The sequence below is a fragment of the Archocentrus centrarchus genome, chromosome 13, assembly GCF_007364275.1.
Source record: "Archocentrus centrarchus isolate MPI-CPG fArcCen1 chromosome 13, fArcCen1, whole genome shotgun sequence".
Classification (NCBI taxonomy): domain Eukaryota; kingdom Metazoa; phylum Chordata; class Actinopteri; order Cichliformes; family Cichlidae; genus Archocentrus; species Archocentrus centrarchus.
The window spans coordinates 41,290,028-41,303,710 of NC_044358.1; the positions used below are offsets into that span (position 1 = coordinate 41,290,028).

The window sequence follows — 13,683 nt, forward strand, 5'->3', positions numbered from 1 at the left end:
ATTGTCACGACACCGCTGGCATCACTGTCGCCCTGTTTATCCCCGTACAGCTAAAGCTTTAGCAGCTGAATGTGAGCAGCATATTGAGCTATTGAACCAGGGAGCTAATAACCAGGAGCCACCTGCTTAGCTCGACGGGGTTAGTATTCTTCTCCTTTGATCCGACCACTGTCACACCTGTCTTCACTGCTGACTTATCTGCACGTTGTTGGTTGTGTGTGGTTTATGCTGTACGTGAAATAGGTGGTTGTCATAGCTGCTGTCGGCTGAGGTGTGGCTGGCGTGAAGCCGGCAGCTGGGCTGTGCATCGCGCCAGTAGCTGGAGAAACCACGTGGTAAATCGAGGTTGGGCCTAGGAAAGTTAGCAGCATGGCTAACAGCATAACATACAGCAGCACGTCTGCGCGCTTCAATATGCAGATGTTTGGGGCAGCTGTGATTGTTTATGGATGTGCGTTTATTGTAAATAGTATGTGAATAGATGTCTGTCGTTTATTTGATGCGTGGGTAAACACTGACACGCCCCTGTATCAAAGCAAAAGTGTGTCACAGTTTGGACAGACCTGTGTGTAATAAGCGTGGCGTCAATGTCTTCGCTGTGTCCGGTGTTGGAGGTCATATTTTTTCCTCTTTTTTTTTTTTTTTTTTTTTTTTTTTTTTTTTGTTTAGAGGGTAATATTGCAGGTACGTTCACGTTTAAACCTTTTGATAATCACTTCGCTTACTGCAGCAAGCATGAGGCTGATGTTGAGGACTGCAAGCAAGTGACCTTAGCTGGCAATGTGGGTCCAAAATGGATGCTGTGTCTTATGCATGGCATACAGACGCTATATAACTTATACAGGCAGGTGTTTACTGCCTGTCTTTCTCTATCAGCAAACACTCGTGTTTGTTATGCAGTGGTCTCAGACATGCATCAGCTAGAGGAAATGAATAAAACTCTCAGCAGACAAACACATGGAGCCAGGTTCTTATAGTTTGCCTGACATAAGGACACTGCCGAGCATCCTGTTGTGAAACTTGAAAGCCTAGAGTCTGGGCATGTGTGGGTTTTGGCAGAGTGTTACCAGAGGAACATGGGAATAGGACAGAGAAGGGGAGGGAGGAGACAGGCAGTGCTGGCATGATGCTGTGTCACTGCAGCTACACTCTGACTGTATGTTCATCATTCTCAGTGTGAGATGTCTGCTCGTCACAGACTGTTGATGCTCAAATGAGATGAGGATTGGTCAGTGTCGATATTTTGTTTGTTTAATTCACTTCATTAATTTTACATAAGAAAAAGTGGGAGTATTAATCAGGCTGAGAAACCAGTGATACAGTGTCTTGAATGGAGCTTCTTAAAATCTGACAAGATATACACGTGAGGGATGGGCAGCGTTAGGTCAGCTAATTAATGGGAGTGTAATGGTAAAAAGATAAAGAGAAGGCTGAGATGGTTTGGGCAGATGAGGGATAGTCGAAATACTAAACAAAGGATGTTGAATATGCTGCTGCCAGGCTGGAGGAAAAGAAAACCACTGAGAAGATTCATGGATATAGTGAAAAAGTAAATGGACTAGTTATGTAGCGCTTTTCTACTCTAGCTGAGCACTCAAAGCACTTTAAACAACACGTTTGCATTTACCCATTCACACCCATTCATACAAGCACTTTCAAGTGCTTACTATCTAACATTCACACAGATTCATACTCCAATGGTTGCATCAGAGAGCAACTTGAGGTTCAGTATCTTGCCCAAAGGATACTTTGGCATGCAGACTTGAGCAGCTGGGAATCAAACCACCAACCTTCCGATTAGTAGAAGACCTGCTCTACCTCCTGAGCCACAGCCACCCCAAAAGGGCCTGCATCTGCTCAGTGTTAGAGAGGGGAATGATAGGGTGAGATGGAGGACGATGATCTGAAGTGCTCTAAAGCTGTATTCTTTCTGTTGGCCAGTAGGGGGTTACTCCCATGTTTACAAAAAGGTCCAGTTGTATAGAAGTTTTTGTGAAAACAGCCCCTTGCTTCCTTGCTCTGTGACCTCTGTAAACCCTTCCTGTTGATGACTTTATGATCTCAATCACCAGTTTAACATTTTAGCTAATACAGTATGATAATTTTATAAATTTTTGTCCTCATTGGAGGCATAAAGGAGGATAAAGCAGGATATAGCTTGCCAAAAGGCATTAGCCAGTGAGTTTGCAGTGTCCTTTGGTTTCACAGTGAAGGGGCTGGCATGGCTGTGGTTTGGTCCTGCACAGAGCTTTGCAGACTTCATCACAGTGGCTGCATCTGTCTTAACTCAGTTTTGGAAACTTTTCTGAACATCTCAGCCTCTGCTTTTTAAAGTCTTCTGTTTTAAATGTTTCTCTTGTAAATGTCCCAACTTTATGTAAGTTATGTTTTAAATCTGGAATATTTCTGGAAGGAACAGCACAGTAGGGCAGAAACCTGACTGAGTTTATCTCCTCTGTCCTTTCTGCTTAGGTCAGTGAACTTCAATATTGGCCTAATGTCAGTGTGTTGTATGTGTTGGCTCTACTTGTAAATGGCAGAACAAAAACACAGTTCTGATTTGCATAACAAGCATGTGACATTTTCTTGCTTGCAAGCTAAATTATAGCTATAGTCATCAAGCATTAAAGCAATCCAGCTGCGTTAAGTGAAGCCTGTCACTGCTGGAGCTTTTTGAACTCTGGCATCATGACAGACAACACACTCCCTCTGACGGTGGCAGGTACAGACTTCCATTTGAGCCTACAGGCCACTGAATTGTGTACAAAAGATTCATAAGGTCATATGTATGGGTCAGTAGGCTTTTAGCAAAAGCTGAGGGATGAGTGGTTTGTTTGATAGCATTTGCAGGCCTTGAAGGCACGACAAAAGTGACTTTTATAATTGTCTTTTATTTATTTTTATTTTTTTGGTTTGTTTGTTTTCCCCTCACTGACTTCACCAGACAGTAAATTTTGCCTAGTTCTCAATACAATTTTAGGTTTAGTAAACATTTGACTTACAACAGTGTTGCACTGGGTAAAGGGAGTCTAAATCACATGTGTTCAGACACAGTGGTTACACCCTCTACAGGAGACGTGACAGCCAACTTCACTAACAGCAAAGTTTGGTTACAGACAGCAGCGACTTATGTAACAGTTGAAGGAGCATGTTTCCCCATCAGTCGTGCTCATGGCTGAATTTCCACAGTACTGCATGTCAGAGAAGCTCAAATGACTGGCCCGGCCTGTGTGTTACAAGGGAATGGGGTGGGGTCAGGTGGCGGAGCGGATTCCTGTCCTCAGCTCCTCCCAGAAAACACATTGATGCGAGAAAGGGGGACCTCTGGGATCTTTGCTTGATCATCAGGCTACTCCCAGGATTGTGTTTTGGAGCTTTGCACAGTCTGAGTAGTCTCACTACTTCTGGGGAAAACATTCCACCAAAGACCTAAAGATTTTAATGTGTTCACACACTAATATCTGCAGTTTATTACTCATTTCAAGAAATGTTGCTCTCTTCAGTTAACTTAAAAAAGAGAACCATCTCAGATTGCATTTTAGTGTTAGTGGACAGAAACTGAGGCTTTTGGAAAAAGTGCACAAATGTTTGCTGCTTGATTGAGTCTTCCAAATCACTACATGTCTTTTTCTGATTTGTAATGCCTCTATCACATAGCCCTTATTTGGAGGAAAACAAAGACATCAGGCTAAAGTACCAGTGGTAATAAAACACAATTCAAGAATAACATGTGCTGGTAGCAGCTGCTGTGCTGTTAAACTCTGCATGTTATCATGGTGCTGTTGCCTGAATTTGCAGGAGGCATAGCCAGTGAATGGTCATGTGTGAGGGTGTAACAGTTCTGAAGCTGAGACCCAAATTGTAATATAAACTATTTTCCCTCATAGAAACTTGATTTCCTAGTTAAAACAGGCTAGTCTGGCGAAAGCTATAATGATAGTTTTTTTTTTTTTTTTTTTTTTTTTTTTTTAGGAAATGGTTCAGGAAATGGAGGACTGGAAAGCCATCCAAGTAATGGAATTTATTTTCTTTGTGGTTATTTTCTTGCTGTTGGGTTTTAAAAATAGCGCAGTTGATTCTGGTGAAGGAGTCGCTCTCATGACTCAGCTAGTGACGTTACTCCCTGGTCAATCAGTGACATGTTGTTCTTCGACGTCACATTTTTGGATCGCTTGAAACCCCGTCTGAGTGGGTACTAAAAAAGTACCTGGTATCAGGCCCTAATGGAAAAGCCTACAAACTGTACTGAGTCCAGTCCGGCCACACTGAGTAGGTACTAGCGGAAACGCAGTAATAGGGGTTGAAAAGTTCAGGGCTGTTGCGCATGTGTGAAAACAGCTTCAGTGTGATGCAAAGTGACTGGAGTAAATTGTTTTTTTTTTTTGTTTTTTTTATTCTGACACCCTCTTTTAGCCCTGAGACTGTTTGCTTAGCATTTTGTCCCAGCCGGCCCAGCTTACAGTCTTTCTGTGGACGAGCCTTTGAACCGCTGTCTATCACTCTTCTGCATTCTTTCTTACCCATATTTCTGCAGTTCTTAAAGGGCTACAGCTCCACTATGGTGTGAACACTCCTACCATCAGTGTCAGTCAATGTTCTTCTAAGCCAGGGGTTTCATCTGGCTGTATAGAAACCCTCTCTGCTGAAATCAATTGGATTTCTATCCCCCTGTGTTTGTGTGTTGGTATAGTCATGGAAACTGTAGTGATTACAACAATTTCTGTAGTGTGATTTCCTCTTAAAAAAAGACATCCTGAATCATCATGACTCAGGCTTTTTATTCTGCTGCTTCTATGAGTGTGTGTGCGCTTGTGTATCACAGAAAGGGGGTGTGTGTGTCATTGACAGTGATGATGTAGTCTTTGGGCTATAAATACTAAACATGTTATTATTAGTGAAGACCATATAACCTAAGGAGAACTCTTACTATGGTATAAGGAAATGACCCCCTTAGTCAGTGGTGTGACTGTAGTGTATGAGTGTATCACTGTAGTGGTCAGACTAAATAGAGGGCAAATTTCAAAGACAGGACAGTTGGGAGAATAGACCGCTGTAGTATCCCTGTGGACACAGAGTTGCTCTGGGAGGTGTGAACTGATTCATACACTGAACAGTTCAGCTTTGGTTGGCTGCATTGATCTAATACAGCAGATTGGTGTCATTGGTAATAGTGGCCTCACTATATGACCACTGCTTATGCCTGCATTAGAGACTATCACTAATATAAACATTTTATATTTGAGAGCTTCTCCACTCTAGGCATTAAGGATTCTGCTGCTTTGCTTTGGTCTCTGTGTTGGGGATTCAGACGACAAACGTTTTTTAAATTTTAATTTTTTGGTCCACAAACGGGAAACTCTTGTGTTGGATCTGGGGCTGCTACACAGCTGGAAGCACAGTGGGGACAGGTTAGACGACTCCCGCAGGGGGGCGGGGATGTAGAATTAGCATATTTTTACAGGCATTGTGTGGCTATAAGGCAGGAAGACACGCCGCCGGTTCAAGTCTGGCTGCTAACTCCAAGTAGACTCAGCTGTTGATAGGAGACAGTCCAGGAGTTTATTTTCCACTCCGAGCATGTTGGAAGGTGAAGTTGGGTTTTATTTAAACTGTTTATACGTATGCAGCGTCTAAAGTCATTACTGAACGGGTATCAGCGGAACTGTCCAAGGTAAAATCATATAGGGTGATTGAATTTACTGTTTTTTTTAGGTTGTTATAACTGTTAAGGTTATGGATGTAAAAATGCTACCGCTAACTAACGAGCTAGCTAACCTAACACATTAGCGTACTGGGTGGGGTTAATTTAACTTGGTGAGTAGGCGTAATGCGAATGAGTGCTCAAATTTAGTGTTATTTTCAAACATCTATTGATAATTTAAGATGTTTAAAATCATAAAAGTATTGAACTGTTTTCATGTTTAAAAAACTTGTTAAATAGGTTTTACACAAAATAAAATATACATGGGAGAGGAGGTTAGCTTGCTAGCTTTTTAAAAGTAAAAGCAACTTGAGTATTGTCTTAGCTTTTTGTTTTATATTTAGTTGAATGTCTCTGCTTTTGTACTTGTTATGAAGCAAAACATGGTATGTGTCATTATTAATGTGCTGTTATGAGAGCTATTGTACAGTTACATCAGTGTGGAATTGGATATGTGCTTTTATACATGTTTCCAGCCTCTTTGTTTCATACTAAGCTGGTTAAAATGCAGCCGCTGTGAACTTTAAAATGTGCTGCAAGCTGATATGTGGTCATTATTAACAAGGTTTGTCTTTCCGTTTGACTTTTAGGAAGAAAAAAAACACCCAGTGTAACCAACACATAGGACCTTAAAGGATTCATAAATGTAAGTCTACAGAAGGCCTTTGCTGTTACCAAATTTTGAGTTTAAGCCTGCAGTTAAGTGTAAATACTGCTGTCTACTGTAATCAGTGTTGCTGCTGTGAAAGTAACTTTTGAAATGGCAGGAAATATAATCAGCAAAGGCCAGTTTAACCCTTTGGTCATTTCTGTTCTCAGATTTGTGCACAGGTCCACATCTGCCTCCCCATGCAGAACTCCATGAAATGAGTAAAGCACCACAGCCTATAACAGGACCCCCACCCACCCCCCACACTGCCCCCTCCCCTGGCCTTCCACAGGTAAGATGCCATGCTACTTAACTCTGTGTATTGGCTCTACAAGGGTGTGGTGCTCTGTCTTGCTGTGTATTCTCAAAGAGAAAGGGCAGTCGTTCAAGTGTTTTGTGAAGATAATGAAAAGCAACAATAGAGGTTCTCTGGAGGACAGCTGCAATAGACACAAGTTGTCTTTTTCAGTTTTTTTGGTGTGACTTTCAGTAATGTGGAAAGTCCCACAGCAGTCGCTGTCCTCCATAGTAATTAACTAGAACAATGTATATGAGTGATACTGTCATTATACAATTTTGCCATCACGTTGTCAGGGGCCAGTATAGCCTTGCAGTATCTTTTTAGCTATCTAGCTCAAAACTGCTTTTTTTTTTTTTTTTTTTTGCAAATCAAATGGTGTGTGTTTTACTTTGTCCAAAAGGATAGCAAAATACTACAAATTTGCCCATTGTCTGCACCCCATCCACATAAAGGAAAGAATGCTGGTATTATAAAAGTAAATGCTTTTTCATGGTTGTTGGGCTCTACATGTTCAACTTTTTTTTAGCTCTGTTAAAGCTCTTCTACTGTTCTCACTTCCTGTCTTTTGCAGGCCCCATTCCCCCCTGGGCAGTCTGTAGTGTTTGCCACCCAACCGCCTCAACAAATGAACCCAACACCACAACCCCGACAGGTAGGCCTGCTCACTCCTTACTTGCAGTGGCAATTGTTCCAGAAACTACACACAGTACCTGACAAATTAGTAAAACCTATAGCTAGATTCAGGATTCATTGCTTTCCACACAAGTTAATTTTTATGGTGCAGGGTAATTTTTTAAAAATTATTTCTAATCCTTGGATCTTATCAGTCCTGACAAGCCAGTCAAGATTTAAAAAAAAAAAAAAAGGTTCTTGTGCAGTTTTGTAAAACTGATGCTCACTGGCACTGTCTTACATATTCTGAACCATTAAATTTCTTAGAATGCCTGCATGTCTGTGTGCAAACTTCTCTCCAGCTCTGCACCGTTTAAATTGTCAGTCAGCATGGTCTTCATGTGGTGTCTCATGGAGTATCACAGCTTAATCTGCATGATCTGAACTCTTTCAGTGCTTACTGCCACTGATTAAGTTGAGGAAATTCAATCAGCTTTAAGTCAGCTTGATAAATGAATCATTTTGTATGCAGTCTTGAAGTTCATTTTTGCTGTTCATTTTTTGTTTTTAATAATCTTGAAAAGAATTATATTGTAAAAAGATTTATTAAGCATATACCTCATAGGCAAAGCTAATCAAGAAAATGCAGCAGCTCTCACAGCCAGTTTCATATATGATTATGGGAAAGCAGGTTTTCCCTGACCAAAGGTTATACGCTGTATCTGCAGTTAAGTGCAGTTGTGCAAATGTACAGACCTGAAGGAACCTGTTAGAGGCAGTGAAGCATGGACTTTTGAGCTTTAATCTCTGTCCTGTCTGCCTCTCCTCCTCTAGTTTGCTCCCGGGCCCCGGCCTATACATCAACAGGTACTAACAACACAGCTGACTAACATGTGTGTGGGGGGGGGTGGGGGGTGGGAGTTTAGTGCATGTAAGGAACAGTATAGAGAGGGTTGACAGATTTCAGGAATAAGTGACTGCAAACCTGTGTGGACACTGTCGCTACATTATATACCTAATCTTCTTATTTTGTTATTCACATTGCCCAAGAAAACAAAATTAGTTTGATGTGAGTAAAATACACTGAACATGTACTGTTTCCAAAAAAAAAAAATTGAATTTACTGTAGTAAGAATTAAATTCCATGTGAGTTGTTATGTTTTATAATGTCAAAATGAGCCTATACCTGTGTACCTATTTCACCAACCTTTCATAAAATGTACTGAGACTGATTAGTTTAATATAAAAAAACAGTGGAACACCAGGTTGTGTAGCTGATTGTGCTCCTTCTGTTGAAAGCCTCTGTCTTTAAGAGCAGCTAGGCCTAATTCACTCGGGTTCACTGTTATGCGTTTCCTCTGCATGCTGCTTGTTAATTCACTGCTTGGCTAAGATCAGATGGTTTCTGGGTGCTTTCCTCTAACTGATTGTGGTGCCTTCTTTTTCTCGCTCTTTCTCTTCCCACCCTCTTCTTGCTTTTATTTTATGTGTGTCTATGTGTGATCTGTGTGCTGCTGAAGGGAAGCTTCAGGTCACTACAGGTAACTCAGGTTTTCTCTTTCCTCCCCCTTTCTCACCCTCTTGAGGAGCGCATATGTGTGAGCCTAATATTTGGCAGTGTTGTGCTTTCTTGGCTTGGTGTCATTTTTCTGGCTACGACAGTTAGCTCCCAGGCCAGCAGCAGAATGTCAATGAGGGGACTCTGAATGAACCAGCATTAGCTGTTTTATCTCTGCTGGCAGGCAGGGCCAATATGTTTCCAGTTGGAGTCTAGCCACAGATTCATGAACACACTGAGCTTATTATTAGGCTGAACAAGCTAGTTTCCCTGTGTCCAAGAGATAAAATAATGCAGAAGCCATTTATTTATGTCAAAGTTGTCAGAAAGGTAACGGGTAATCCTCTTTTGTTTTTCTTGCTTGTCTGTGGTCCATCATACCATATTTCTTCTCATTTTTCCCACTGTCCACACTTCTTTATCCTCTTTCCTGCCATCTCTTTAGCCCTACTACCCCAACAGGGCTAGCCTGCCTCCCAGCAGCGGGCCACGAGGTGTCCCACCGAGCAGTGGCCCACGGCCTGTGACTCCCACCCATGTCTACCAGGCGGGCCCTGGCTCCCAAATGATGATGATCCCCCAGCAACAGTTGCCCTTCCCCAGCTCACCACAGGGACCTGCCTACATCATACCGGGACAGGTAGGGGGGCACCACTTGAGTGTGTTTTTGAAGCCAGTGATGCTGCTGAAACTAGACTGTAGTTATTTTAGAACTGACATCACACAGTAGTACAGAAAAATTGACAATTTGACATTCTGCAAGTTTGTTAGCTCAAGAAAAATTTAGTTTTTTTTTTTGTTTTTCCCCAGATCAATTCTGTAAACCCTACATAGCCAATTTGTAGCATTTCCTCCACCACATAACCAGCAACACGATTTTTAGTTTCCTTCAGAGTGCTCCCTTAAGCTAAAAGCTAGCTGTTAAAGTTTCAGCATGATTCTCCACCTCTCCACCAGGGCTGCATAGTTTAACCTGGGCACAGATACCTCCACAGTGTGAAAGCTGTCCCAAATATGATTGGCTACATTTCACTAACACTAGACAGCAGCAGCACAAATGCAAATAAAGGAACAGGAAAATGTGGCAATATTAAAACAGTTATGGATTGCTTATTTAAAAAAAGTAACAAAATGGCAGATTACCCTTTAATTATATTAGTTTTGCAGTTTAAATTCTAATGCACGTTTTGGAAAAGAAGTGGAATGAACCAATAACTGTAAAGAAACAATGAACCAATAACTGTATTAAGAACTTTTACATGTAATGTTGGGAGTCCCAGGAAGGTGGATGATGCAATAAGACAATAACCACAGCTCCCAAATAAATTTACAAAGGAATTGTTTGAAAAACAAGAATATTAGAAGCTGGCATGATCTAAAAAAGAGGTGTTAAGTTGAAACATCTCTCAAATATCACTTCTAGTAATCCTTGTAATTCCAAAGTGTTCACACTTTTTTGCTGCTGCAACTTTAATGGCTAGGTTTATCTAATGATGCTTTTTTTTTTTTTCCCCCTCCCGCTCTCTCCTCTCTTTAACATTTACCTTCTCTTCCTGTCTTCCACTCTCCCTCCGGTTTGCTACTTAGTACCGGTCACCAACCTATGTTGCCACAGCGCAGCAGTACTCAGTCGCAGCAGGCACCCCAAGCTTCTACCCAAGCACGAGCCCTGCAGAGTATGGTACTTACGGTAAGCCTCATCTGTGCCACTCACATAGAACAGAGCACTGATCTTACATTTGGCAAACTAAACCAGTAGCAGAGAAAATCAATAATAAAGCATGGGTAGTAGACTTTGTAAGGTAATGCAAGGACACAATTTACACAGGACGGCAGGAGAGGAAAATGTGAAATCAAAAATCATCAGTCGTGGTTGCTGACAGCATGCACAGTGATCTTTTTACCTAGCAACATACTTTCTTGACACTATCTACAGTCCCTTGTGTGTTTTGGGGTTGTTTGTGGCATTCTGACTTTGTTTTTTTTTTTTTTTGTTTTTTTTAAAGTCGTCTTTTAGTATGCCTCTTCATGTAAGTGTTTACAAGAAAATACTCATCTTCCCTTAATGAACTACAGATTTTAGGGATTTCTATTGATTATAGTCATTCCAGCCCCCCCCCCCCCCCCCCGGCTCATTACTTGCATATCTATTTGCTCAGGATTGTTCTGATTATTCCGACTAACATGAAACGAGTGTGAGGAGGAGTGGAACAAAAGATGTTATAATCAGAACTGTAAAGCAATGACATTTCTCCAGACCATTACAGAGAGAGAACTCAGCAAGGATAACTTTCTCTCGGCCAACATAGACCCAGTGACTTTAATGAACTGCAGCTACAAGATTTATTGTGTTCTCATTGATGGGTGTGGCTGCATTCTCGAAAATGTTTCAAGTTGCTGACTGTTAGCACCAAAGCAGGTTAAAATGGGCCCACAGCAGAATCATTAGCATCTGCACTTATGCAGTGTAATGTTTCTGTATATAACATAACATTCAGTGATCATATTTCATACACATAATTGTCTTTCTTACTGTGTGTGTTTATTCATTCCAAATATACAGTCATATTTTTTCATATCTCATACTAAGCATAACCGCACACATTTGTTGCTCATTATGTATTGTGGCTCCATCTAGTGGTGACTGTGTCATTGTACCACAAGAACTGACCATGCACTGAAACAAACTTGCTGACCTCCTCCTACCAGGCATTTGAGCTATGTGTTGTCTTTGTTTAACTCTGAATACAGAGGTCCCAAAGCAGACCTGTAAAAACACAATCCTAGACTGTTCATGTCCCACTATTTGCCCTTCACTGTACACTATGTTTGCACTGTGTTGTGCATGAGACACTGCAGCTAGATAGGGGAAAATTCTGGTGATTCTAAAGAGAACTTGTGAATTTATTTATGGTAAATTCACGTTTGGCAAATGTAAATTAATGTATTCAGATAGTTAGCAGACCTACCTGCAGGAGTGTGACTGACTCTAGGCATGTTTATACCCACCATTGTTGCCCTCATGAACAGTGGCACACCCTGAAAGTGATGCCACAACTGCTGGTGTGAGCTGGTCTTCGGTGTAATTTTTGCCAGTCGCGCACCTCTCGACATTTGTAACCTGGCACGTTGGGTTGATGTGTACAATCATGTTGGTTTTTTCTGCCATTTCAGTGATATTGCAGTACAAGGGCTCAGAGATTCTCAGATTGTACAGAGGAAGATGATGTAGCATTTTCAAAAGATGAAACTTCCTGGAGAAACCTTTTAAAAAAGACTCTTCAACTTCTTTGCTTCTGGTTTCAACTTCTTCTACTACTGTGCTAGCACTGATGTAGAGGTTTCCAGTGGCAGCACCTATTGTTGAGGAGAATACTGCAGCGAGTCTGGCATGCCCTCCGCTCAAGTATAAATTGTGACAGTTGATGTGTGGCACAACCAGTGCGATGAACATAAACAGGCCACTACATTCATGTCTTTGCTAATAAGAGAAATTGCTGTGGAAAATATGCCAATGCTTTATCCTCGGGTTTGCCACTGTTCAGATGCGGTTTGAGGATAACTGCTTTTAATCATGAGTTGTCCTCAAATGGTTGCATTTATTTTATGGACTATGTTTGTACACATTTGTCTAATAAGTAAAAGATTACAGGTTTAAATCTTGCAGGAGGCACGATTCCTTTTGTGGACTGGTGACCTCTCCAGGAACTCCTCAGTCACACACATCAGAGCCCTTTATAGCCGCTATAGTGTCTCCCCTAAGCCTGAACAGCATCATTTTTGTCTGCCCAAAGCGTCCCAACAATATTTTTCTGGATTTTCTGTGGAGTTTTAGTTGCAGTTGAATTTTCACAATAGATTAAATGTGTAATGTGAACTTTGAACACCTCCACACTTCTTGCATAAATGTGATATAGCAAACCCTAACAGGAACGCTTCCTGTTCTGTATATTTGATTGAGATGGGACATACAGCTGCATTTTTGTGTCTTAGGATTTCTTGTCTACATTCATCTGCACCACAACAGGCGACAGCTTATATAAGTGGGCTGTGTGGCTGTTTGTGCTGCAGATTTTCATATGACAGTGAAAATAATCTCCTGTGTGTTTGTGTTCACAGTGTTTGTCGCATTGGTCATTCTGAGAGTCACATGGCATGTCATGAAATCAGATGGCACATGCTCTAAAATAACTGGTCAAGTGACTGTAAGACAGGGCCCTTTAACCCTGGTTGCTGAGGGCTTTGACTGCTGCTTAATTTGTGAAGTTGTGTTGAGGCAAGAAAGTGATGCACATGTAGAAATTACACCCCCCCCCCCCCCCCCCCCAAAAAAAAAAGACTTACACCCATCATAGTTCTAAGCTGCATAGTTACAATCCCAGAATATCATTTTGCCTTTTGCCCCCCTCCTCCAGTGCTCTGCGTAGTGCCCATCTGTTGTGTGTGTTGTGTTCACCACAGATCAGATAACATCCGTGGTGGAGAGGTAGGGGAGTCTTCAGGCAGGTCAGAGCCACTCTGAATGGCACCATTTAGCTTGTCTGCCACTACACTCGAGGAGAGAGGGAGGGAGGAATCAGGAAGGTCAGAGGGAGGAGCAAAAATGGAGACACGCTGGAAGAGGGAGGGCTGAGCACTAAAAGAAGTCATTCTGAGAGGGCACCTGTGGAGAGGACAGGGAAAAAAATTAGAGAGGGGGTTTGAAGAAAACCCCCTCTTCATTTTGTGTCTGTACACAGTTTTTACATTCAACAGGCATTCAACATGGGCAACCTCGGGTCTCAAGAGCAGCAGGACTCTGAGGGTAGGTGTTGTCTAGACAGTGTCTCTTTGCAGCCCTCCTCCCATGGCAAACTTTTATG

At 41.7% G+C, this 13,683-nt stretch overlaps 1 protein-coding gene across 1 annotated transcript in view; it reads left to right on the plus strand.

The window, feature by feature from the left end:
• Positions 1-6,567: 6,567 nt before the first annotated feature.
• The window catches only part of LOC115790244 (eukaryotic translation initiation factor 4 gamma 1), a 34,365-nt gene continuing 27,249 nt past the window's right edge, over positions 6,568-13,683 (plus strand). Inside the window, exons 1-6 of the mRNA XM_030744003.1 lie at positions 6,568-6,642; positions 7,223-7,303; positions 8,098-8,130; positions 8,784-8,804; positions 9,267-9,461; positions 10,409-10,511. Coding sequence (XP_030599863.1) covers positions 6,568-6,642; positions 7,223-7,303; positions 8,098-8,130; positions 8,784-8,804; positions 9,267-9,461; positions 10,409-10,511 — 508 coding nt within the window. The remainder of the gene's footprint in view (positions 6,643-7,222; positions 7,304-8,097; positions 8,131-8,783; positions 8,805-9,266; positions 9,462-10,408; positions 10,512-13,683) is intronic.